The sequence below is a fragment of the Megascapheus bottae genome, chromosome 36 (genome assembly GCF_031878675.1).
Source record: "Megascapheus bottae isolate mThoBot1 chromosome 36, mThoBot2.hap1, whole genome shotgun sequence".
Lineage (NCBI taxonomy): Eukaryota > Metazoa > Chordata > Mammalia > Rodentia > Geomyidae > Megascapheus > Megascapheus bottae.
In genome coordinates, this window is record NC_143544.1 from 1,765,030 (window position 1) to 1,791,587 (window position 26,558).

The 26,558-nt window shown below is 43.9% G+C and overlaps 1 protein-coding gene across 2 annotated transcripts in view; it reads left to right on the plus strand.

Moving 5' to 3' along the window:
- Gspt1 (G1 to S phase transition 1) overlaps positions 1-26,558 on the plus strand; it is a 35,628-nt gene that overhangs the window by 243 nt on the left and 8,827 nt on the right. The window contains exons 1-9 of one of the 2 annotated variants that reach the window (XM_090324683.1): positions 17-536; positions 16,580-16,621; positions 16,999-17,040; positions 17,342-17,569; positions 20,330-20,363; positions 21,610-21,687; positions 22,620-22,800; positions 25,460-25,614; positions 25,769-25,909. In XM_090324683.1, coding sequence (XP_090180809.1) covers positions 191-536; positions 16,580-16,621; positions 16,999-17,040; positions 17,342-17,569; positions 20,330-20,363; positions 21,610-21,687; positions 22,620-22,800; positions 25,460-25,614; positions 25,769-25,909 — 1,247 coding nt within the window. In that variant the 5' untranslated portion in view covers positions 17-190. Of the gene's footprint in view, positions 1-16; positions 537-16,579; positions 16,622-16,998; positions 17,041-17,341; positions 17,570-20,329; positions 20,364-21,609; positions 21,688-22,619; positions 22,801-25,459; positions 25,615-25,768; positions 25,910-26,558 lie in introns of those variants that run through there. The other variant, XM_090324684.1, reaches the window with a different exon arrangement.

Below are 26,558 nucleotides of genomic sequence, written 5' to 3' on the forward strand. Positions count from 1 at the left end.
CGCCGTCGTCGCGAGTTGCGGAGTCGGGACTGGAGCACTCTGTCGCGGCGACGCCGGGGACTCCGTGGCTGGCCGCCGGCCCTCCTGCCTCGCCGTCTGGGTTGGGTCCTCGCGGCCTGCTCCTCCCCGGCGGGACGCCCCCGCCTCCATTTCCCGCCCTCTCTCCGCCACACACACGGCCCCCCCGATCATGGATCCCGGCAGCGGCGGCGGCGGCAGCGGCGGCGGCGGCGGCGGCGGCGGGAGCAGCGGCAGCAGCAGCGACTCGGCGCCTGACTGCTGGGACCAGGCGGACATGGAGGCCCCCGGGCCGGGCCCATGCGGGGCCGGCGGCGGCGGCGGCTCCTTAGCGGCGGGGACCGAGGCCCAGCGTGAGAACCTCAGCGCGGCCTTCAGCCGGCAACTCAACGTCAACGCCAAGCCCTTCGTGCCCAACGTCCACGCCGCCGAATTCGTGCCGTCCTTCCTGCGGGGCCCGGCCCAGCCGCCGCCACCCTCGGCCGGCGCCGCGGCCCCCAACCACGGAGGCCCTGCGGGTAAAGGGCCGGGGCGCGGGACCCCCACCCTCCCCCCACCCCGGGGCGGGCCGGGAGGGACGCGAGGCGACACTGGCCGGCACGTGGGGAGGAGGGGGGGCGCCGACCGCGGCTCCCCCGCGATCCGCGCGGGTGGAGACCCGACGGGCGAGGCCGGAGCCCACCCCGGTCCTTCCAGGCTCGCCGGCGGCCCAGGGACTTGGGGGCCCGACGCGGGTCAGCGCCACGAGGCCCGGGAGTGAAGACAGATGGGGGCCGGAGGTCGGGAGGGGCGGCTGGGCGTCGGGAGAGGCCAGAGTCGATGGCGGGGTGGGGGGGGAACACATTACTCCCCCCCCCGCCCTCCCCGCACACTCGTCCGACGGCCTAGGGGCGAGAGACCCCCCCCCTCCAGCCGCCGTTTGTAATTACGTCTTAAAAAGATCCCGAGCTCCGAACCGGCCCGAAGGACTCCCAGGATGCATTGCAGCCGTGCGCTGGGCCAGAAACTGTCGGCTCTCCATGGGGACATTTTTCCTTTCCCCCCTCTCCCCTTTCCCCTCTCCCTGCGGTCCTCAGATCTCGTAGATAGCTATTATTATTATTATTTTTTTTTAAAGTTGAAGAAGTTACGCTTACTCCGTGTGAACGTGTGCTTGGAAACCCCAGATGGGTTTAGGTGCCACTTTTTCACCAAGCCGCCTTTGTTTGGGGACACCTTTAGAATTTCCATGGCTCGAAAGTCGCTCACCCTCTTCGGGTGGCCGGGTGGCAAAACTTTTGTGACCCCGTGCGAAGTGGTCGAGAGCCTCTGTAGGTGCTTGAATTAATTTCGTATAACCTCTTAATCACTGTCACGTGTCGTGTAGCTGTTGACCCCCTACTTTCTGCGATTGCATGTTCGTCTTCCTTTATTCAGAGGCTGTTTAGAACTGATTTTGTAGAAATGTCAGATGAGGGGATTTCAGCATTCTCATGTTGGTATTTATTTGAGGGAGTCAGTATTATCTTAGAAGATGGGTAAAGAAAAACGATGAAAATCTTTTGGGCTGAATCTTAAGACTATGTAGCTCGTTTTAAATGAGAGCCTATTGAATTTTCTGTGTAGGTATGTGTGCGTGTCTGTGTGTGTGTTGACCTGAATGAAGTCTGAAGCAGGAATACTGGAGTTTCGGGAGCTCTATTTATTGCAGTATCACTAAAGTACTTGGAGTGCATCTTCAGAGGCAAAAAGATAGAGGACGATGAGTACACGGTTTGGATTTCAGCGCTTGGCAGTCATTTTATTTACGTGGGTGAAATTTTCCTTCAGAGTAAGGAAGTTTTGTGGTGGTTGTGTGTGTCTCAGTGTCTCTGTTGGTTGTGGGGCTTAAAGTCTGCCTGGGCACTGTACCTCAGCTCTTCAGCTCAAGACTACTGCCCTACCCCTTGAGCCACAGCACCACTTCCGGTTTTCTGGCGGGGGGGGGGGGGGGGTGTAATTGGTATAAGAGTCTCCTGGATGTTCATGCTCAGGCTGGCTTTGACTTTGAACCTCGATCCTCAGATCTCAACCTCCTGAGTAGCTAGGATTACAGGCGTGAGCCACCATTGCCTGGTAAGGAAGTTTAGCGTTATTTCTTTGCCAACTTCAAGCTGTTTTGGGTTCCCAGTTCCTAAAAGTGCTTTATTTTGCGGATTGTGTTTATGCAGCCATTTTCTTACTTGATATGTCTTCCTACCCCTTCTATCCCTGCCCCCACTCCCCCAGCCACCAGCACCAGTTTGAATACACTGGGGAAACTCCACTTACTACAAGCTACACAGCCATCAGCGGGGTCATTAAGGGGCAGCCTTTTAGGCTGTAGAGCTGTGGTCTGGAATGGTCATTGTTGAATGAGGTTCTCTTCATTCATTACACCTTGGGCAGCTTTTGTTCTTCCTGGTGTATAAGGAAGTGGCTCTAAGTAAAAAAAAAAAAAAGCCCGTTTTTTAGATCAGAAGCCCATTTTGTGTTACCAACTATTTCTATAAAGTGGCTTTTTTTTTTTTTTTTTTTTTTTGTCGTCGCCTGTGGGACTTGAACTCTGGGCCTGGGCATTATCACTAAGCTCTTTAGCTCAAGGGAATTACAGGAGTGAGCCAGCCTGACGGGCTTAATTTTTTTTTTTTTTTTAAGTATACTGTGTAGCATGCCTGGAAAAGGAGAGTTTTTCTGCCTTGAAGTTCAGAGCTTTATTGGCTTGAATGTTCTAGACCATTTAGGTCCATAAAATGCTACCATCCTGAACTATGTTTAGGAAAGCAGGGAAAAAATGGAGAATAATACTTACACTGAAGCTTACAAAGGGGAAACCCAAAAGCTTGCAAGTTATGTTTTCTGTTTTAGTGGGGAGAAAATGGACAGTGGTTTGTGACTTGTTTTCTTCCATTGTTAGGCCATAGCTGAATCAATCTTTCCCCCTCTCTCTCTCCCTCTCCCCCCCCTCTCTCCCTCTCCCCCCCCTCTCTCCCCCTTCTCTGCCTCTCTCCCCCCCTCTCTCTCCCCCTTCTCTGCCTCTCTTCCCCTCTCTCTCTTTCTCTCCCCCCCTCTCTCCCTCCTTCCCTCTCTCTCCCTCTCTCCCTTCCTCCCTTCCTCCCTCCCTCCCTCTTTCCCTCCTTCCTTTCTTTCTTTGGGTCATGAGGCTTGAACTTGGCCTGGTTGCTGTCCCTGAGCTCTTCAGCTCAAGGCCACCACCCTACCCTTGAGCCAAAACCCCACTTCCCGCTTTGTAGAGGTTAATTGGAGATAAGAGTCTCAAGTCCTTTTGTGCTCGGGGCTAGCTTTGAACCTTGATCCTCTGATCTCAGTCTCCTGAGTAGCTAGGATTACAGGTGTGAGCCACTGTACCTGCTCTTTTTTTTTTTTTAACCAGTCCTGGGCCTTGAACTTGGGGCCTGAGTGAGCACTGTCCTTGGACACGTTTTTTGCTCAAGGCTAGAACTCTACCACTTGGGCCACAATACCACTTCCGGCTTTTTTGAGTATGTGGTACTGAGGAATCAAATCCAGGGCTTTGTGCATGCTAGATGAGCACTCTACCACTACGCTCCCAGCCCATAGCTGATATTTGATGGAGGATTTTTTTGTTGTTTTTTTTTTTTTTTTTTTACAAACTAAATACCAAGGGAAAGATGATAGGATTAGAAGGAGTCTAGGGATGGAAACTCTATAATAACTTAAAATTTACCTTGCCAGTATGAGTGTCTGTCATTTCTCCCACTTTACTCTTCCTTTGAAGCTCAGTCCTTGCTTTCAGTAACCAGTGGAGGAAGAGATGTATCAAGTGTCGTGTGGCCTTGGCGGGTAGGCTGCTGTACTACCTGCCTGTCTTCAGCCATCCTTCGTCAGAGCTGGCAATTCCATGTTGACCGTGGGTCTCTGAAATAGAACATAGTTTTCAAAGAATGATAAAGTACAACCCATTTCTGTGTGAGTCTAATTAAGGATAGCTCAGTTAAATGCAATTCTCCACAGAGCCATTTGACCAAGTGATTCTCATTAAAGTGGAGCTCCCCAAATGAAAGAAAATATAAGAAGACAAAGCTTAATGTACTCTAGAACATTTTCTGATTGTAAGTTCTGTTTTTCACCTAACTTAGCCTTTTTTTCTTTTGTATATATATCTCTATACATATATATATATATTTTTTTTAATTAATTTATTTATTTTTTGGCCAGTCCTGGAGCTTGAATTGGGGCCTGAGCACTGTCCTTGGGATTTCCTCAAAGCTAGCTCTCTACCACTGGAGCCACAGCATCACTTCTGAGGAATTGAACCCAGGTCTTAGTGCATGCTAGGCAGGCACTCTATCATTATTTTTTGTGGGTCATGAGGCTTGAACTCTGGGCCTGGGCATTGTCGCTGAGCTCTTCAGCTCAAGGCTACCACCCTACCCTTTGAGCCACAGTCCCATTTCCCATTTTCTAGTGATTAATTAGAAGGGTCTCATGATCTTTAGTGCTCAGGCTGGCTTTGAACCAATATCCTGAGATTTCAGTTCCTGAGGAGCTAGGATTACAGGCATGAGCCACCTGGCTAATGTATTATTTTTTTTATGCCAGCCCTGGGCTTTAACTCAGGACCTGGGTGCTGTCCCTGAGCTTCTTTTGCTCAAGGCCAGCACTCTACCACTTACTTGATCCATAGCACTATTACCAGCTTTTTCTGAGTAGTTCATTGGAGATAAGAGTCTAAAGACTTTTTTGCTCAGACTGGCTTCGAATCCCTGTGCTCAGATCTCAGCCCCCTGAGTCGCTAGGATTAGAGGCATGAGCCACCTGCTCACCATATTTGTATGTGTGTATTTTTTTGTTGTTGTTGTTAATTGTGGGCCTTGAACTTGACCTGGGCACTGTCTCTGAGCTCTTCACTCTCCCACTTGAGCCACAGCTCTGCTTCTGATTTTTTGGTGGTTAATTAGAGATAAATGTCCCCAGACTTTTTGTGCCCCAACTGGCTTTGAACCTCAATCCTCAGATCTCAGCCTCGTGAGTAGCTAGAATTACAGGCATGAGCCACTGATGCCCAGCCAAATGTATGTATTTTAATTAACTTCTTTGGGGGTGGGGTGGGGAGTCCTGGGGCTGCTCAGTGTAGAAGTGCTCCTCTATTTTATTACTTTCAGTGCCTGGATGGTAGGCACCATAGACACAGCAAAGATGGTCTTCCATTTCACCAGGACTGTATGGGAGACAGTGACCCACAGGAGGTACTATCCTAGAGTGTCACAGTGAGAAGATTAGGGGACTCTCCTGACTCCTGTCCTCCCTCCACTTAATGATCACTAGAGGTTGGCTCATGTGTATTTCCCCATAAGCCATGGCCGGAGCAGGCAGAACTGGCAAGAGCTGCATATGCTTGGTTGAATGGCTTAAAGTGTTAGCAACTTTGACTGGAAAGGAGTGTCTCTGGAACAGATTTTGTTTAGTGTTGTTCATAACAGACTGTGGCACTGCCCTGACATGCCCTCTCCCTCCCTTCCTCTCCCCGCCCCCCAAAGTCCTGGGACACTGTCTCTGGGCTCCTTTTACTCAAGGCTAGCAGTATACCATTTGAGCCACAGCCCACTTTGCCTTCTGTGATTAAGGGGAGATAAAAGTTTCATGGATTTTCCTGTCCTGGCTGGCTTCAAAGCACAATCCTCAGATCTCAACCTTCATTACAAGCCTGAGCCACCAGTACCCAGCTGCACTGCTTTTTTTTTTTTTTTTTTTTTAGAATTTATTAACATTGATTTTTACATTATATTTCAAATGACGTATTTAACAAACAAGTATTCAAGAAAGGAATCTATATATACAATCACTGGCACTTAGATCTTAGAACATAATCAAAATTAGGCTGAGGGTTTGTATGTCATTGATACATATTAATCTATGTAATAAAATATTACGTATAGAGTCATAAATTTTTATGTCTATATAGTGGTGTTTATATTTCCAATGCCATGTCTATAGCATTGGGTACTCAGATTTTGAGTCCTCGCTCTTGTACTGTTTGAATCTAATAGCCACATATTAAGGATACCATGAACCTTTTGTTCCTTTGGTCTTGACTTGTCTTACTCAACATGATTCACTATAGATTTATCCACTTCCCTGCGAATGCCATTACTTTATCTTGTCTGTTGGCTATATATATATATACACAAATCACATTTTTTTTGTATCCATTCATCTTCAGTAGGGCATCTGGATTGTTTCTATCACCTGGCTATTGTGAATAGAGCAGAGATGAACATCGCTGAGCAGGTGTCCTTATCATATCTTAGGTTATGATGTTCAGGATAGATGCCCAGAAGTGGTATGGCAGGATCATAGGGAAGGTCTATTTTCAGTTAAGGAACTGCGCTGCTTTTTTTATTTTTTGCTTTCCTGAAATTGTACTGCATAGGAAGATGCCAATTAAAATTTATAAGAATAATTTAGGGAAATACTGTACAAGACAAATTTACAACTTTGCTTTGGTTGGTTTTATTGGCTAGGTAGGAAATATTTTTAAAACATAAATAGAATTGTCTTTCTGGTTGATGAGGAAGGAATGAAAAAGATTTGATAACCTTTTGGGGTGACTTAACAATATTAGAATGGAAATTTTTGAGATGGAGTTTTTTTTCAGATGTCTTAGCAGTTGACATATATTTGCCTGGCTATAGAATGCAGGATGCTCTGTGATGAACAAGAAGTGGCCTGAGATGAATGAACTGGTCCTCAAAAGAGTTGTATAGAAAAGAACCAGATGAAGCCCAGCATTCTTGGCTCCTGCCTGTAATCCTAGCTAATCAGAAGGAGTGAGGTTTGAAGCCAGCCTAGGCAAAAAAGTCCATGAGACTTGTACTAGTGCTCTGCCACTTGAACTACAGTGTTACTTCTGGCTTTTTATGTTTATATGGTATTGAGAAATCAAACACAGGGCATCGTGCACGCTAGGTAAGCATTCTACCACTAAAGTCACATTCCCAGCCCCCTCAATGAGACTCTTATCTCCAGAAGCCGGAAGAAGGGCTGTGGCTCAGTTGATAGACTGCTGGCCTCTGAGTGAAAAAGCTCAAGGACAGCATCCAGGCCCTGAATTCAACCCCCACAACTGACCCAAAAAAGGGGGGCGTAGGTGGAGACCGTGGTTGATAGTGGTTGAAAGAGTATTGGGAAAGTTTTTTAGGTGTGGACAGCTTTCAAAGTAGAGAAGAGATTGGTTAGAACTCAGAATCTGTTGCGTGGTGGCTCACGCCTGTAATCCTAGCTACTCAGGAGGCTGAGATCTGAGGATCAAGGTTCAAAGCCAGCCCAGGCACAAAAGGACCAGAGACTCTTAATCTCCAGTTAGCCCCTAGAAAAATGGGAAGTGGGACTTGGCTCAAGGGTAGCAGGTAGCCTTGAGCTGAAAAACTCAGGGACAGTGCCCAGGCCAAGTCCGAGCCCTATGATCCCCCCCCAAAAGGAGTTCAGAATCCCCCTGAAATTATTTCAGTCTTGTTACCTTAATCATAAAACTAAAGAAATACATTTTGAAACTGTACTTTATGAGGAGAGAGAGAGAGAGAGAGAGAGAGAGAGAGAGAGAGAGAGAGAGAGTGTGTGTGTGTGTGTGTGTGTGTGTGTGTGTGTGTGTGTGTGTGTGTGTGTTGGGCCTGGAGCTTGAACTCAAGGCCTGGTTGCTGCCCTTAGCTCCATCTCCCCCCCCCCCCCGCACCCCCCCCCCCAAGCCCAGTACTCTATCACTTGAGCCACAGTCTCATTTCCAGCTTTTTTGGTGATTAATTGGTGAGAAGAGTCTCAAGAGATTTTCTTGCCAAGGTTGGCTTCTTCTACTGCCTCAGATCTTAGCTGTCTAAGTAGCTAAGATTATAGGTATGACCTACTGTTTCTTGGAGTCTGAAATGTTTTTCGTGTATGCATTTTGTTATGCCCCAAACAGGTTCTGAAGTGGAGGGATTTTAGTTACTCTACAGACAATCTCATCTGGTTGCTGTGTGTCACTGTTTCAATGACTGAATAAATAGCTTCTTAAAATGTTAGGTCTGGAAATGACTCTAGCAGTAATACATCTCAGTTTTAGATAAAGAAACAATCCTACACATGCAAAGTGATTGCCTAAGGTTAGCCCACAGAGCTAATGACACAGTTGAATCTAGAATTCACATTTGCCAACTGCTAGTGTAGGGCTCTTTGTGCTACACCGTGCTGTTTAATAGTGAAGAAAAGGGCTGCCTACAGTTTATTGCTATAGCCAGCATGGTTTTTTCTGACGGAGTAGCCCTGGAATTTTACATTTCTAATATTTTATTCTGAAAGGTTATCATATTTAGTACAGGATTTTGAAATGCTTATTGAAACCATAAACTTATTGAACTTTAATATGCCTGTACAATATGCTCTTAATATTTAGATACTACTGATCATTGTACAAAAAGTTCAGAGCAGGGGCTGGGAGTTTGGCCTAAAAAAATTTTTTTTTCAGAGCAGGTCTGGCTCGATGGCTCACACCTGTAATCCTAGCTACTCAGGAGGCTGAGATCTAAGGATCAGGTTCAAAGCCAGCCTGGGCACAGAAAGACATGAGACTCTTTATCTCCAATTAACCTCTAGAAAACAGGAAGTGGAGCTTGGCTCAAAGGTAGGACAGTAGCCTTGAGCTGAAGAGCTCAGGGACAGTGCCCATGCCTATAGTTCAAGCCCTATGTTCCACCAAAAAAAAAAAAAGTGTTCAGAGCGAGAGAAGCTAAAAAAACTTAATGAGTTCATATCCACAAGCCGGTGAAGGAGTGCGGACTTGAATGCAGTTCTGATTTCCGAGCTTGTTCTACTACTGGTGACTGCTAAGCCTTTCCTAATGATTTCACATTGACCAAACTGGCTGAAATAGATTTTACATTTATTTATTTGTGTGTTTGTTTGCTTGTTTGTTTTGTGGGTCATGTGCCTTGAACTTTGGGCCTGGGCTGTGTCCCTGAGCTCTTCAGCTCAAGGACACACCCTGCCCTTGAATCAAGCCCCACTTCCTGTTGTCTAGAGGTTAATTGGAGATGAGTCTCAGGTCCTTTTGTTCCTGGGTGGCTTTGAACCTTGATCCTCAGATCTCAGCCTCCTGAGTAGCTAGGATTACAGGCATGAGCCACCATGCCCAGCCTGGCTAGATTTTATTTTTATTTTATTTTATTTTTGCCAGTCCTGGGTCTTGAACCCAGGGCCTGAGCACTTGGGCTTTCGCAAGGATAAAGCTCTACCACTTAAGCTATGGTACCACTTCTGGCTTTTTCTGTGTATGTGATACTGAGGAATCAACCTGGGTCTTTGTGCATGCTAGGCAAGCACTCTACCACTAGGCCAAACTTCTCTGAAACAGATTTTCAAAACAAGTCTTTTGGCATGGGTAGCTCAGGCTTGTAATCCTAGCTACTCAGGTGACTGAGATCTGGGAATTAAGATCCAAAGCCAGCCCTGTCAAGAGAGTCTGTAAGACTTTTATCTACAGGTTAACTACCAAAAAGCCACAAGTGGAGATGTTTCTCCAGTGGAAGTGCACAAGTCTTGGTGAAAAAGCACCTTAGCCCTGACTTTAAGCCCAGGACTAGCCTGTGTTTGCACACATACATACCCTTAAATGAAGAAAGCAGCTACTACAAAATATCATTTCTTTTAGAGCACCATCTATTTAGGATACATTCTGCCAAACTCAAGAAGATGGATACAAGACAATGGCACAATGTCTTAAGTATCTGAAGTGGGTTTTTTTGTTTTTTGTTTTTTCCAGTCCTGGGGCTTGAACTCAGGGCATGGACACTGTCCTTGGACATGTTTTGCTCAGGACTAGTGCACTGCCACTTGAGCCACAGCACGACTTTTTCTCTGTTTGTGGTAGCAAGGACTTGAACCCAGGGCTTCATGCATGCAAGACGAGCACTCTACCACTAGGCTGTGCTCCTGGTCCAAGTTTCTGAAGTTTGATTTTGTGTGCGTGCGTGCATGCACGTGTGTGTGTGTCAGTGGATTTGAACTCTGCCCCATGCTTGCTAAGTAGCCAGTCTACTTCTTGAACCACTTTCCACTCTACCAGCCTCTTTTTGTGTTGGTTATTTGCAGGATAGGATTTTGCTTTATTGCCAGTGTGGCCCAGCCTACAGTCTTTGTGTGCTTCCCTTTGTCAGTAGGGCTGCCTAACAGTGTGAGTCCCTAGAGTTTAAAACTTCCACACATACAAACTACTACAAGGAACAACAAACCCAAGGACCATTGCCTAAGGTAGTTCAGTGAATCGTGATTGCATGGCATATGCTGCCATCTGCCAGGCTATACAGGCAGAGAAAGTTTTCAAATGTCAGAGCTGCTTCCACCTCAGTCATTCTAGAAGTCTGTAGTCTCCTAGGAAACGGGAGCCAAGATGGAATAATATAGGTACCTAGAATTTAGAGAGGTGTCTGCATTAAAAAAAGATGTTAATCCCTGAGGGGAGGGATGTTTGGGGTAGGATAGTTACGAGAAATAACTTAAGCCAAATGTGTAGTGTGAATTACAAAAACTCTTTGTTCTTATCCTTTCTCTTTTTGCAATGTTGGGAAGGAACCCAGGACCTATACTGTGCTAAGATTTGAACTATAAATTGAAATGAATTAAAGGTAAATAAAATGCAAAATTTGGGGCTGGGAGTGTGGCCTAATGGTAGAGTGCTTGCCTAGCATGCATGAAGCCTTGGGTTTGATTTCCTGCGTACCACATACACAGAAAATATTGGAAGTGGTACTGTGGCTCAAGTGGTAGATATATGTGGTACGGAGGAATGAAGTCGAATCTTCATCTTTGTGCATGCTAGGCAAGCACTCTACCACTAGGCCAAACTCCCTACCCACCCAAGAATTTTTTTTTTACAAGAGAGCCAAATGTATGTTTACAACAGATCTAGCATCAAAAAATAGTCCATAGCTTTTATTACCTGCTACATATGTGGCCTTGACCCCTTATGCTGCATTGATGAAGTTCTTGGATCAGTGATAAAGCTGAAAAAAATAATTACACCATTGTCTGAGGAGGAGGAACAGAGAAACTTAATGAAAGATTGCATGACGGGGCACTGAGTCCAATCCCAAAGGTGTGTGTCTGTGTTTGGGTATTTGACAGTCATAGAATTTGTACTCAGGGCCTTGTGAGCCACTTCAGTAAACTGGAGTTTATTTTTTGTTTGTTTTTTGCCAGTCCTGGAGCTTAAACTCAGGGCCTTAGCACTATCCCTAGGCTTTCTCAAGGCTAGTACTGTACCACTGGAGCCAATTTCCTGCTTTTTTCTATGTATGTGGTACCAAGGAATCAAACCCCAGTCTTCGTGCATGCTAAGCAAACACTCTACCACTAGGCGAAACTCCCGGCCCCACTTTATCTGTAGTAGGGATGACAGTGAGTACCATAGTTGCATCCACTGGTTGAGATAAAGAATTTTGAGACTTTTTTATTTCTTAAGCAGGCCTCAAACTTCTTCCTAATCTCTGCTTTCTATGTAGCTTGGAATCCAGGCTTGAGCTACTGTGCCTGGTCTAAAATATTTTTGTATACTCTTAAAAATTGAGAGGGAGAACATGAGGTTCCAAGTTCAAACTCTACTGCTGCTGGGGGAAAAAAAAGTAATAATTGAGGTGAAATTCCACATAAAATTAAATGCTGTGAACAACTCTTTATATACAGTGTGGTACAATGAGCTAATATCCAGACCCACTTGTCTTCATTCCCCATCTCCCATCCCTCCCAGCTCTGACAGCCATCCATTGGCTTTCTCACTCTTAGAGTCAATGTATTTCACAGAATGGGATCACACTCATGTGACCTTTTGTGCTGGGTTGTATCATGATCAAGTTGAGCTAACACCTTGAAAATCCAAATCATCATCTGTGTTAGACCTTAGTCACTTCTTCTGGCAGTCTTTTCACTTGTTTCAAAATTGGCAATAACACAGCACTATCAGAACTAGTCACATACCTTTAGCTACTTGGAGCTAGTCAGATCTTTCAGTTAGGCTGTTGTACTCACTGGCACGTTCTGATTTCCCCACTTACAGAAAAGTATTTCTGGGGGCTGGGCATTTGGCCTAGTGGTAGAGTGCTTGCCTAGCTTGAGATCAGGCCCTGAGCTGAAGCCCAGGACTGGCAAAAAAAAAAAAAAAAAAAAAAAAAAAAAAAGTATTTCTGCCGGGTCCTGGTGGCTCACATTTGTAATCCTAGCTCCTCAGGAAACTGAGGATCGAGGTTCAAAGCGAGCTCAGGCACCAAAGTCCGCGAGACTCTTATCTCCAATTAACCACCAGAAAACCTGAATGGCTCAGGGGCAGCACCCAGGTCCAGACAGAGTTCAAGCCCCATACCGACAAAGGTGGGGGGGAACCAAAACTGAACAGATGTTCCTTACAGCTGTATGGATGCATTGGATATGTAAATCTAAGACTTGGTGCTAAGAACCAGGTGATCAGGTCCAAGTACTGCTTGATTTTGAAAAGCGCAATTACAGTTGGGGTTTTACAGTTGGATTCACCACAGGTATTGGGGAAGCTCACCTTATCAGTTGTCTCTGTCTTGAAAAAGTACAGGCTAGGCATGGTGCACAGCTGTAAGTCAGCTGTGTGGAGGATTGGGTCATGATCAGTCTCAGACAAAAAACATATGATACTATTTGAAAAATGACTGAATTAAAGAGAAGGGGCTGTGTGTATGGCTTCAGTGGTAGAGTATCAGCCTAGCAAGTGCGAGACCTCAGCTCCAACCCCAGTACCACCAGAATCAAACATTGCTTAACATATCAGAACTGTTTGTCATACTTTCCAGAGATCTTTAGCAGGAGCTCCTTGAAGTGGGGGAAGTGGACACCTGTACAGCTTGGATAAGACCATAGTTAATTCTGATGGATCTGTGTTGTGTTTTGGGTAGTAATGGCTACAGGATCTATTATAGGGCTGTTAAGAAAGGTAAAAGGAGCCAGAACACCTAGCGCTATTCTCGAGTCTTGTGATCGTGGTTCAAAAGCCAGTCTGAGCAGAAAAATTCATGAGACTCTCATCTCCCAGTTAACCAGCAAAAGAAGTAGAAATATGGCTCAAATGGTAGGGTGCCAGCTTTGAGCAAAAGGGCTAAGGAATAGCAGCACCCAAGCCCAGACAAAGGCTCAGTGCAGTTCAGTTGATAAAAGTGGAAATTGTACCTCCTTCACCTCTACATGCAGCAGTATGTGAATTTGTGAGTGCTTTGTGTAATCTGTATGCGATTACACTTAATATATGTACTTGATAGAATTGAACCGGAGGCAATTTGTGTACTGACTAGAAAGTGACATTTGTTGGGTATCTACTATGTGCCAGGAATTCTTAAGCTAGAATGAAATGAGTATGTTCTCACTTAATCGTCTAAGCAGGTCTGTCAGCTAGATGCTCTAATCTCCACAATTTCAGTGAAATAACTACATCTCACAACTGCTAAGTGACAAGGCAGGATTTCATTGCAGGAGTCAGCTCTCTGTTCCAGTGTCCTACACTGCATAGTTATCACCTCTTCTCTAAACTGGAGTCACTTAGCACTGTCACGTAGCTTCTCTGGTGATCTTTCCTTACCTTTAAACTTGTCTTAAAATAGAAAGCAAAGCTCATACCTAGAATCCCTACTACTCTAAGGCTAAAATAGGGAGGATTGTACCTCAAGGCCAGCCCTGGCCCAAAAAAAAAAAAAAGTTCTAAAAATCCATCTCAGCCAGTAAAAACCTGGACAGTATTACACGCCTGTCTTCCCATCTACACAGGAAGCAGAAACTGACTGGTTTAGGACAATTAGAGAAGAAAGCAAGATCTTATTTGAAAAGAAAATCAAAGAGTGGAAAAATGGTTCAAGCAGTAGAATGTTTGATAGGTGCAAAGCCCCAAGTTAAAACCCTAGTACTTTTCCCTTCCTGGGCGGGCACGTTGTGTGTGTGGGGGGGGAGGAGTGGGAAGAAAAGTGGTTTCTATTGTGACAGAAGTAGAATTTCTGTGTACTTGTAAAACAGAGTTGAAGCCCTTCCTCATTCTCCCAGACTGTTGATGTCTGGTTAGTCAGCATACTACATTGCCATTGAGTTTTCACTCTCCCTTGTCCTGAGTGCCTGAGATATGGCCTGTGTTGTGTCCCTGTAACTGTCCTGCAATTGTCTGGTGGCCATTGTTTTCTTTCCTTTTTTTTTTTTTTTTGTTGTTGTTGATTGTGGGGCTTAAACTCAGAGCTTCTTTTGTTGAAGGCTAATGCTCTTACTACTAGAGACATAGTGCCACTTCTGTCTTTTCTGTTTATGTGGTACTGAGGAATTGAACCCAGGGCTTCATGCATGCAAAGCAAGCACTTTCTCAAGTCACATTCACTTTTTTCCCCCCCTGGTTCTGGGGCTTGAACTCAGGGCCTGGGCACTGGTTTTTGTTTTGGGGTTTTTTTTTTTTTTTTTTTTTTTTTTTTTTTGGAGCGGGGGTGGGTTTTTTTGGCCAATCCTGGGCTTGAACTCAGGGCCTGAGAACTGTCCTTGGACTTTCTCAAGGCCAGAGCTCTACCACTTAAGCCTCAGCACCATTTCTGGCTTTTTTCTATGAATGTAGTACCAAGGAATCAAACCTGGGTTTTCGTGCATGCTAGGCAAGCACTCTGGCCCCTGGGCTCTGTTCTTGCAGGCTTTTTGCTCAAGGCTAGTGCTTTGCTACTTGAGCCACAGCACTACTTCCAGCTTTTTAGAATGGAACCCCAGGGCTTTGTGCATGCTAGCTAGGCGAGCACTCTACTACTAGGCTGTGCTCCCGATCCCTGCTGTGCTTTCTTAAGTGTTAGTGCCTGTCTGCCTCCCTGTGGTGTCTATCCTGTTCCTGTTTATCTCATCTGCATATAAATGTCTATTTCTGAGAGACCTTGGTGTTTCACACCTGCAGTCACAGCTATAGTGGGAGACCACAAGTTCAAGGGCAGGTTGGACAACTTGGTGAGATTATCTTAGAATAAGAGTAGATTAAAATAGAGTAATAATAAATTGAAAGGCTGGAGTGGGACAGGGGGAGACTATAAGTTTTACAGGTTAACAAATTTACTGTTCTGTATTACTTATGGCTCATGTGACTTCAAAGTCTTCCATGTGTTCCTGCACATTGTTGAAGGTGGGGGGCACTTAGAGTGACACTTAAGTTTATACAAACTGGGTTAAACTGGGTTATTATGTATTGTTGCTCTAGTATAGGACAAAATTAAAATAGAATGACCTTTCCTGGGCGTTTGGGCATTTTTTTTTAATGCCAGTTGTGGGACTTGAACTCAGGCCTGGGAGCTGCCCCTTAGTGTCTTTACTCAAAGCTAGTGCTCTACCACTTGAACTACAGTGCTACATCTAGCTTTTTCTGAGTAGTTTATTGAGCTAAGAGTCAGAGTTCTGCCCAAATTGGCTTTGAACTGAGATCCTCAGATCTCAGTCTCTTGTAGCTGAGATTACAGTTGTGAGCCACCAGAGTTTGGACTCGTGAAAATATTTTAAGGTCCTATAAGCAGAATTCTAGGTGATTTATACAAATGTCATTTGTCTTACTCGTATCAAGTTGAATTTCCTTGGCATAATGATTTAGATTCCAACCCTGGCTGCTAAAGGGTTATCAAGAGAATGAGAGAAATGAAACTAGTTTGCTCACTGCGTTGCTTGTTACATTTACAAGGTCTGTGGATGAAAGATTTGTAAAAATCAAAAAAATGCTTTTGTTAAAAACTTAAATTGCTGAAAAGTAACAATGGTTCACTTTTTAAAGTAGAAACTTGTGATTTCCTTTATGTATGTATGTATGTATTCATTTTGTCAGTTGTGGGGCTTGAACTCTGGGCCTGGGTGTTGTCTCTGAGCTCTTCAGCTCAAGACTAGTGCTCCACCACAGCCACAGCACCACTGCTGGTTTTCTGGTGTTTAATTGGAGATTAGAGTCTCTTAGTCTTTTGTGCCCTTTTGTACTTGGGGCGGCTTTGAACCATAAGCTAGGATTTTAAGTGTGAGTCACCTGCCTTTGGCTTGATTTTATTTTTTATTTAATTAAAAAATTGTTATTGTTATTATGAAGGTGATATACACAGAGGCTACAATAAGTCAGGTAAAGAGTAAAGTTAGAAGCCAAGCACTCGTGGCTCCCGGCACACATCTGTAACCCTAGCTATTCAGGATTGTGAGATCTGAGGATTGCTGTTTAAAACCACCTGGGCAGGAAAGTATATGAGACTCTTGTTTCCAGCTGACCACCAAAAAAACAAGTAGAGCTATAGCTCAAGTGGTAGAGCACTAGCCTTGAGCAAAATAGCTAAGGACTACACGTAGGTCCTGAGTTCAAGCCCTAATACTACCCCATTCCTCCTAAGAAATTAATTTAGTCTGGATTGTAGGCATGTTTTAAGTGATAGAGCACTGGCTATGAGCAAGGAATCCTCATGAACATGAGGCCCTGGGTTCAATCTGAGTTACCTGCCATTGATTGTATATTATAAGTAAAGCATTATTTAGGTCCTAATTTATAATAAACCTTCTTTTTACTGAACAGTGCCGGTAGAATCGTTGCAAGAGGAACAGTCATTGTGTGAAGGTGAGTTTTAAATGATATGACTCTGATTTAAAGAGAGAATGCCGCTTAGTAGAATTATTAAATGATAGACTGTAACTATCATTAGTGACTTCTGTGAAATGAAAACTATTGTAAAAGCTGTTCCAGGTCAGTATATACGGAGAACCAAATTATACAAGTAACATCAGTATACATTCATCTCCCCATAACTAAAAATAATACACGATGAGCCACACATTTTACATTATTTATCTTACATCATTTGATTTGTCTCAACCATGTTCTTTAATCAATAAACCTTCTGCAATATAAAAAAATACATGATATGACTCTGAAATTTTATAAGAAAATATCTAGTGTTTTATATATATATATATTTTTTTTAATTTCTCATTTAGGTTCAAATCCAGCTGTTAGCATGGACCTTTCAGAACCTGTTGGTAAGACAGTTTCTAGCCATATTAATACATTAATAAGAAACTTCTTCTATAATTAAGGCTTGCCCTTAGGAAATGATTATTTCCTCTGTAGCAATCCTGGTAGCCTTTGAGTCAGAGCTCTGACGTTAGTAGTGGGCCAGATTGAAAAATATTATCTCTCTTTTGTACCAGAGGTTCTTCTGCTTATGTGGTGTGGGCATTAGAAAATGGATGTACATATCAGTTCCATATGTTATCGTAAAGCATGAGTATTTGCAGATATATCTTTTTCTGAATAGTAAGTGAAAGTGTGTTCTTTCAGTGGAAAATGGAGAGACAGAAATGTCGCCAGAAGAATCATGGGAGCACAAAGAAGAAATAAGTGAACCAGAGCCAGTGGCCGGTTCCTTTGGAGATGGAAGGCCTCCAGAGGAAAGCACCCCAGAAATGATGGAAGAGGAAGAGGAGATACCCAAACCTAAATCTGCGGTCGCACCACCAGGTGCTCCCAAAAAGGAGCATGTCAATGTAGTGTTCATCGGGCATGTGGGTAAGTTGGACTCAGAGCAGTTATAGAAAAGACCAAACTTACTTGATGCATCAAAAGATGGAATATTTTATTTTCTGTTGTCTTTATTAGTTATGGGACTTGAACTCTGGGCCTGGACGCTGTCTCTGAGCTCATCAGCTCAAGGCTCCTGCCCTACCCCTTGAGCCACAGTGCCAATTCTGGTTTTCTGGTGATTAATTGAAAATGAGAATCGCAGGACTTTTTAGTGCTTGGACTGGCTTTGAGCCATGATCCTCAGATCTCAGCCTCCTGAGTAGCTAGGATTACAGGTGTGAGCCACCCCTGACTGGAACATTTTCTTTACCTGTAAGATTTTCAGTGAAACAATGAAATTTCCCCAAACACCTGTTTTATGTATGTGTGTCTGTACCTGGGTTAAACCCAGTGCCTTACACACTCTTAAGATGCTTCAGTTTTCAACAGAAACTGCCAGCACTTTATTTTTCATATCTGGAGAGGTGAACAGTTTGGGGAGGAAATGTACTTCAGTGTGTTTTCGAGTGAGGATGACTCCTCTACTCACTACTGTCTTGGTCTGGCCTGCGATATATTAGTGCCCTAGAAAATGTCTGTGCGTGCATGTGTGCATGTATACGTGTATACTGGGGGATTGAACTCAAGATCTTTTTTTTTTTTTTTTTTTTTGCCAGTCCTGGGCTTGGTCTCAGGGCCTGAGCACTGTCCTTGGGTTTTCTCAAGGTCAGAGCTCCACTTGAGCCATAGCACCACTCCTGACTTTTTCTGCGTATGTGGTACTGAGGAATTGAACCCCGGTTTTTGTGCAAGCTAGGCAAGCACTCTACCGCTAGGCAAACACCCAGCCCAAACTCAAGACCTTGAGTGTGGTTGCTATCCATTAACTTTCTTCTTCAAGGCTGGCGTTCTACTACTTGAAGTACACCTCTACTTGTGACTTTTTGCTGGTTAATTGAAAAGTCTCGGGGACTTTTCTGTTCCAGCTAGCTTTTGGATACTTGATCCTCAATATTTTAGCCTCCTGATTAGGATTGTAGGTATGAACTACCAGCACCCAGCTCAATTTTTTTTTTTTTTTTTTTTTGCCAGTCCTGGGCTTGGGCTCAGGGCTTTGAGCACTGTCCTTGGACTTTCTCAAGGCTAGCACTCTACCACTTGGGCCTCAGCACCACTTCCGGCTTTTTTTTTTTTTTTTTTGCTATGTATGTGGTACCGAAGAATGGAACCCAGGTCTTCGTGCATGCTAGGCAAGCACTTTAACCACTAGGCCAAACTCACGGCCACCCAGCTCAATTTTTACGTGAACTTTAGTCAGTGTGTCTTTTTTTTTTTTTTTTTGCCAGTCCTGGGCTTGAGCTCAGGGCCTGAGCACTGTCCTTGGACTTTCTCAAGGCTAGAGCTCTACCACTTGGGCCTCAGCACCATTTCCGGCTTTTTTCTATGTATGTGGTACCAAGGAATCGAACCTGAGTCTTCATGCATGCTAGGCAAGCACACTACCACTAGGCCAAACTCCCCGGTCCTATTATGTCTTTTTAATGGAATTATACTTGTATTTCTAGGTAGTTTGATTTTATGTGACAGCTCCACCACTTGAGCCTCAGCACCACTTCTGACTTTTTTTTTTTCTATGTATGTGGTACCAAGGAATCGAACCTGGGTCTTCATGCATGCTAGGCAAGCACTCTACTGGTAGGCCAAACTCCTGACGCCCCCACCTCCAGATCTTTAGGCACTTTTGTTGCCTCTTGTTGATCAGTTTGGGAAAAGAATATTCCACTGCTGTTGTCCTGCTCATTGGTCATGATCAATACAGCAAAAAATTCTTTTTATCAAGGAAGTTTAGCTTTCTCCTCTACTTTTCCCCCTTTCTTCCTCTCCATCTTTTCCTGTTTTTTCTCCCTATCCTCCACTTTTTTTTTTTTTTTCTGTTTTTTTGTTGGTTGTGGGGCATAAACTCTTGGCCTGGGCACTGTCCCTGAGCTCTTCAGCTCAAGACTATACTGTTCTACCATTTGAGCCACGATGCCACTTCCCTTCACTTTGTTTTGGTGGTTGTGGGGCTTAAATTCAGGGCCTGAAACTGTCCCTCAGCTCTTATATGTTTAAGGCTAGCTCTTGGTACTTTGAGCCACAGTTTTCTAGTGGTTAACTCTCACAGACTTTCCTGCCTGGCCTGGCTTTGAGCCGTAATCCTCAAATCATGGCCTGCTGAGTAGTTCAGATTATAGGTATGAGCCACTAGTACTTGACTCATCTTCCTCTGTGAAAATTTTACTATTAGGCTAGGAATGTGGCATAGTGGGTTCGATTCCTCAGTAGCACATAAACAGAAAGAAGCCAGAAGCATTTCTGTGGCTCAAGTGGTAGTGCTAACCTGGGCAAAAGCTCAGGGATAGTGCCCAGGCAGAGTTCAAGCCCCAGGACTGGCTGCCTCCCCCCCCCCCCAAAAAAAAATTCAAAAATTCTTGCTGCTTGATACAAAGCCTTTTATTAGGTAGGTCAGGCTCACCTCAAATTCTCAGTGCTTGTGTCTTAGCCTCCCAGGGTTTCAAGTGTACATGTGATGCCTGCTCTTGCTTAAGTCATTGTTGCACTTATAAAAAATGTAGGCATCCTTACCTACAATACACGTAGCTTTACTTCCCTCCATTACAGTCGTCACTTTTGCAGATCTGATAAAAAAAAATAGCTGTTGTTTTTTTTTTTTTTTAAATATATGGTGTTTTTAACCTATTGCATATTGTTGATATTACTTTTCAGATGCAGGCAAGTCAACCATTGGAGGACAAATAATGTAAGTCAGCTCTTTATTAGTGGTTTGATTAAAGGAATGTCAGGCATTTTCATGTATTGTACAAGGAAAACAGCTGCCCCAAGAAAAATGAATGAATCTGCTGTAGGGTAATTTTTTTTTTTTATTTTAATTTTTTGCTAGTCCTGGGGCTTGTACTCAAGGCCTGGATGCTGTCCATTTGAGCCAGTTTTTGCTCAAGGCTAGCATTCTACCACTTGAGCCACGGCACTACTTTGTAGCTTTTTCTGAGTGGTTTATTTGGAGATAAGAGTCTTACAGACTTTTCTGCCTGGGCTGGCTTCAAACCAAAATCCTCAGATCTCAGCCTACTGAGTAGCTAGGATTGATTACAGGTGTGGCCCATGGGTGCCCTGTGAAGTAAATTTTGATATACTATTAATAGGTTAACTATTTTTTTGTATTATATTTATTTTTGTTGCCAGTCCTGGTTTGAAGTCAGAGCCTGGGCACTGTCCCTGGGCTTTCTCAAGGCTAGTGCTCTTACCACTTGAACACCACTTTTGGTTTTTTCACTGTATGTGATACCAAGGAATTGAACCTGGGTCTTGGTACATGCTAGACAAGCACTCTACCACTAGGCCAAACTCCTGGCCCTTGCTTTTATTTATTTTTTAACTAATTAATTGGAGATAAGAGTCTCTTGGGGGGTCTGCCCCAGCTAGCTTCAAACTGCAGTCCTCCATCTCAGCCTCCCGAGCAGCTAGAATTATTAGCTTAAGGTACCAGATTATGAGTTATACAGTATATCTTAATAGAATATCACTGGCTTTTTATGTTCTCACACTATCTTGTATTTACTTTCTGTTTACCTGTGATGTTTTGTCAGATTACTCATGTCTGAGACCTGTCGTACTTGTCAGACCCCTCCCCTCACAACCTCAGTGTCATGAAGGCCATTCAGTGTATCATAGGAGGCTCTTCCGTTTGGACTTGCCTGGTATTTTCTCACAATGAGATGAGGATTGGGCATTTCAAGCAAGAATATCACAAGATAGTGTTCTCTGTCTACTGATGATAGGAGCCTGACGTGAACTGACTATCTTCTCCTTTGGCTAGTAGTTTGACACGTATGATATCCTTTCAGCTTATACTTTCCATGAGTTTCCTGTCACCACTGGCACTTTTACTTTAGAATGCAAAGTAGTTAGCGCTTTTCTAGAGTTGAGATTTCCCTTGAGGACTCAGATGTACTTTGAATAATTGGCTCCTTTTACTTGTTTTTTAGGTATTTGACTGGAATGGTTGACAAGAGGACACTTGAGAAATATGAAAGAGAAGCTAAAGAAAAAAACAGAGAAACATGGTAAAATGTTTATGACACTAAATTACTTTTTTTTTTTTTTTGCCAGTCCTGGGGCTTGAACTCAGGGCTTGGACACTTTTTGCTCAAGGCTAACACTCTGCCACTTGAGCCATTAATACTTTTTCAAGTCTGTTAAAATTTCTTAGCTAGGCACAGTAATGCATGTCTATACTCACAGCTATTCAGAAACTTGGGACCGGCTTGAACGCATGGTGAGACTTCTACAATGCAAAGAAGTTTCCCTATCTCTTCTAATATATGATACATAGATGTATACAGTTGACTTCCTAGCATACACAAAGGAAATTGAAAACCCATCCAAGCTGGGCACTGATGGCTTATGTATGTAATCCTATCTACATAGGAGCCTGAGATCTGATGATCAAGATTCAAAAGCCAGTCTAGGCAGGAAAGTCTGTAAAACTTTTATCTCCCAATTAACTACCAGGAAACCCTACATGGTGCTACTTCTCAAAATAGCAGAGCACTAGCCTTGAGCAGAAAAGCATAGGGACAATGCTCTGAGTTTAAGTGCCACAAAAGAACTTACCCAAAAATCTGTAGTAGAATCACTGAATACATAATAAACTGCATTTAATGGGATCATCATATAGCCACTGAAAAATTTCGTTGCTGGGCGTTGATGGCTCATGCCTATAATCCGAGGTACTCTGGAGGCTGAGATCTGAGGATTGCAGTTCAAAACCAGCTGGGGCATGAAAGTCCATGAGACTTTTTTTTTTTTGCCCAGTACTGGGGCTTGAACTCAGGGCCTGGACACTGTCCTTGGACACATTTTGCTCAAGGCTAGCGCTCTGCCACTTGAGCCACAGCACCACTTCTAGCTTTTTCTGTGTATGTGGTACCCAGGAATTGAACCCAGGGTAGAGGAATATATTGAAAGACTGTCTTATGTCCTGATGTTCTTCCAGGTACTTGTCTTGGGCCTTAGATACAAATCAAGAAGAACGAGACAAGGGGAAAACAGTTGAAGTGGGTCGGGCCTATTTTGAAACAGAAAAGAAGCACTTCACAATTCTGGATGCCCCTGGCCACAAGAGTTTTGTTCCCAATATGATTGGTGGGGCTTCTCAAGCTGATTTGGCTGTGTTGGTAAGAAAGACATTGCCATTTCTAATCTATTTATGTATTTAGTAGCAACTTAACCTTGCACTTTTTAAAAAAACATGGTCTTCGTATATATTAGGCCGGCATTCTGCCAACTGAGTTATATCCTCAGTTTCCTAGCTATATTTTAAGTGTTTGTTTGCCTTCTAAAAGTTAGAATTTAGGCTGCAGTGAATCATAATCTTAATAATGTCAAAACTTTCTTCTCTCCTTCCTCCCTCCCTCCCTCCCTGCCCCTCTCTCTCTCTTCTCTCTCTCTTTTTTTCTCGAATTGGTCCAGGAACTGTTTTTACTTCTGAAAATAACACTTTAACCTTTTTTCTCCCATTAATGGCTGATGTATAATGAAAAATCATGGTTGTAACATCTCAAGCACACCAGGAATGAATAATAAACTTTTTTTTCTTGGGTGGGGCGGGGTCTGTCTTGGGACTTGAATTCTGGGCTGTGGAGGTTAGCGTGATATTCTTCAGCTCAAGGCTAACGCTCTACCACTTGAGCCACAGCACCCCTTCCAGTTTTCTGGTGGTTATTTGGAGAACTTTCATGCCAAGGCTGGTTTTGAAGCGTGATCCTCAGATCTCAACCTCCTGAGGAGCTAGGATTACAGGCGTGAACCACCAGTGCTCGGCTGTGTGTGTGTGGGGGGGGGGGAGGGGGGTACTCCCTGTATCCTTAACAGTGGTGTGAACTGGTGACAGCAATCTTTTTTGGGGGCGTAGGGGCGGGGTGTTGGTCGTGGGAGTTGAACTCTGGGCCTGGATGTTGTCCCTGATATCTTCAACTCAAGGCTAATGTTCTACCCTTTGAGCCACAGTGCCACTTCTTGTTTTCTGGTGGTTAATTGGACATAAGAGTCTCACAGACTTAAGTGCCTGGCTGGCTTCCAACCGCAACCTCAGATCTCAGCCTCCAGATTAGCATAAGCCACTAGGCCTGGCTTCAATCTTTTTGTTGTTGTTGCTTCTGGGGCTTGAACTTTTCTGCTCAAGTGTAGCACTCTACCACTTTGAGGCACAGTGTCATTTTGATTTTTCTGGTGGTTAATTGGAGATAAAAGTCTCATGGAGATGGGCACACCAGTGGCTCACACTTGTAATCCTAGCTTATTCAGGTGGCTGAGATCTGAAGGTCTGAGTTTGAATCTAGCCTGGTCAGAAAAGACCATATAAGACTGTATCTCTAATCACTTAAAACCTAAAAGTTGCAGGGCTGGGAGTTTGGCCTAGTGGTTAAAGTGCTTGCCTAGCATGCATGAAGACCTGGGTTTGATTCCTTGGTACCACATACATAGAAAAAAGCCGGAAGTGGTGCTGAGGCTCAAGTGGTAGAGCTCTAGCCTTGAGAAAGTCCAAGGACAGTGCTCAGGCCCTGAGCTCAAGCCCAGGACTGGCAAAAAAAAAAAAAAAAAAAAAAACCCTAAAAGTTGCACTGTGGCTCAAGTGGTATAATACTAGCTCTGAGCACGAAGAGACCGAGAAATAGCACCCAGGCTGTGAGTTCAAACTCTACAACTGACAAAAAAATAAAGTCTCAAGGAGTTTTCTGCCCCAAGTCCTGGGCTGGCTTTGAACCTTGATCCTTAGATCTCAGCCTGCTGAATAACTAGGATCACAGGCATGAACCACCAACACTGGGCTTCAATCTTTATTTTGTTTTTATTAAGTTTGAACATAGGACACCATGTTTGTTAAGAAGGTACTCTACCATTTGAACCACATTCCTGTCCCCCCCACTCCTTACTTTATTTTTCAGGAAGAGCCTTGAATGTTTATTTAGGCACCGGCTTAGATCTTTTATTGTGTGTGAGGGTCATGGGGCTTGAACTTGGCCACGGGCGCTGTCCCTGAGCTCTTCAGCTCAAGGCTACCACCCTACCCCTTTAGCCACAGCACCACTTCCAGTTTTCTGGTGGTTAATTGGAGATCAGAGTCTCACAGTCTTTAGTGCTCAGGATGGCTCTGAACAGGGATCCTCAGATCTCAGCCTCCTGAGTAGCTAGGATTACAGGCGTGAGCCACTGTGCCCAGCACAGGCTTAGATCTTGACCCTCTTACCAATGCTTTCCTTTAGGTTGGGATCACAAGTATGTGCCACAACACACACACACACACACACGCACGCACGCACGCACGCACACACACACACACGCCCTTGGTAGCCTTTTTTCTGGCCTGTCTTGAACAGCATTTCTCTCAGTCTCCACTTTCTCAGTAGCTGGGATTATAGGTGTGAGCGATTGTAACCAGTCCAATTTTTTTTGTTTTGGTGTGGTACCTGGATCAGACTTTAGCCATCTGCTGTACTACTGAGCTATATGTCCTTAGTCCCACACATAAATGTTTGAGTTATGAAATATTTAGAAGTACTAGATTTGGGGGTAGTTAGGGGGTTGGAAGAAATGACCTTATTATCTCTTTTCTCTTTTTGGTTGGAAAACCAAAAAGCTTAAACATGTGTTCTACCACTGAGCTATACCTCCAGCACCAAACATTCAAGCCATTTAGACATGGAAATGACATTCAAGACAACCTGTATGTTCTGGCTCATTTGCTTCTGTTTTCTGTTGTGACTGAAAGGGAAGATGTTTTACTATTGGAGGGGCACCTGAATGTATGAGTCAATTACTCATTTCTTGGAATAGGTAATCTCAGCCAGGAAAGGAGAGTTTGAAACTGGATTTGAAAAAGGAGGACAGACAAGAGAACATGCAATGTTGGCAAAGACAGCTGGTGTGAAACACTTGATTGTGCTTATTAATAAGATGGATGACCCAACAGTAAATTGGAGCAATGAGAGGTAACTGTAGATATTTCATTGCTTTCTAGACACATTGGTGGAAAAAGGATGGTTTGAATTTTCCCTGGACCTTTTCTAAGTCTTCATTTATTTTCTGGTAAAACCAAAGTTCATTTGGTACCATTATAATTAAATTACTTTATAAAATTTACAGATATGAAGAATGCAAAGAGAAACTAGTGCCATTTTTGAAGAAAGTTGGCTTCAATCCCAAAAAAGACATTCACTTTATGCCCTGCTCAGGACTAACTGGAGCAAATCTTAAAGAGCAATCAGAGTTCTGTCCATGGTACAGGTAAGTGCCTTTTACAAAAACCCTCTCGGGCTGGGGAGTTTGTCCTAGTGGTAGAGTGCTTGCCAAGCATGCACAAAGACCCAGGTTGGATTCCTCAGTATTATAGAAAACCCCCAAAATGGTGCTATGGCTCAAGTGGTAGAGCTTTTGCCTTGAGGAAAGCCCAAAAGACACTGCTCAGGCTCTGAGTTCAAGCCCTAGAACTGGCAAAAAACAAAACAAAACAACAAAAAAACCCCAAAAAACCCAAAACAGAACAAAAACCCTCTAGGGCTGGGAGTTTGGCCTAGTAGTAGAATGCACAAAGACTTTGGTTTGATTCCTCAGTACTACATCCATAGAAAAAGCCAGAAGTGGTGCTGTGGCTCAAGTGGTAGAGCTCTAGCCTTGAGGTAAGGTAGTCCCCAGGCCCTGAGTTCAAGCCAGAACTGGCAAAAAAATAAACCTCTAAAAATAGTGTCATGTAATTTCAGAAAATATTGGTACAATAACCTTGGCTTTAGAAATACTTGATATATACCGGGTACTAGCAGCTCACCAATAATCTAGATCTGAGGATTGCCATTTGAAACCAGCCCCATATTTTCTTCCAAGTGTCTTCTAAGCTTTAACTTGGATATTTAATAATATAACCATGTTTTTTATTGAT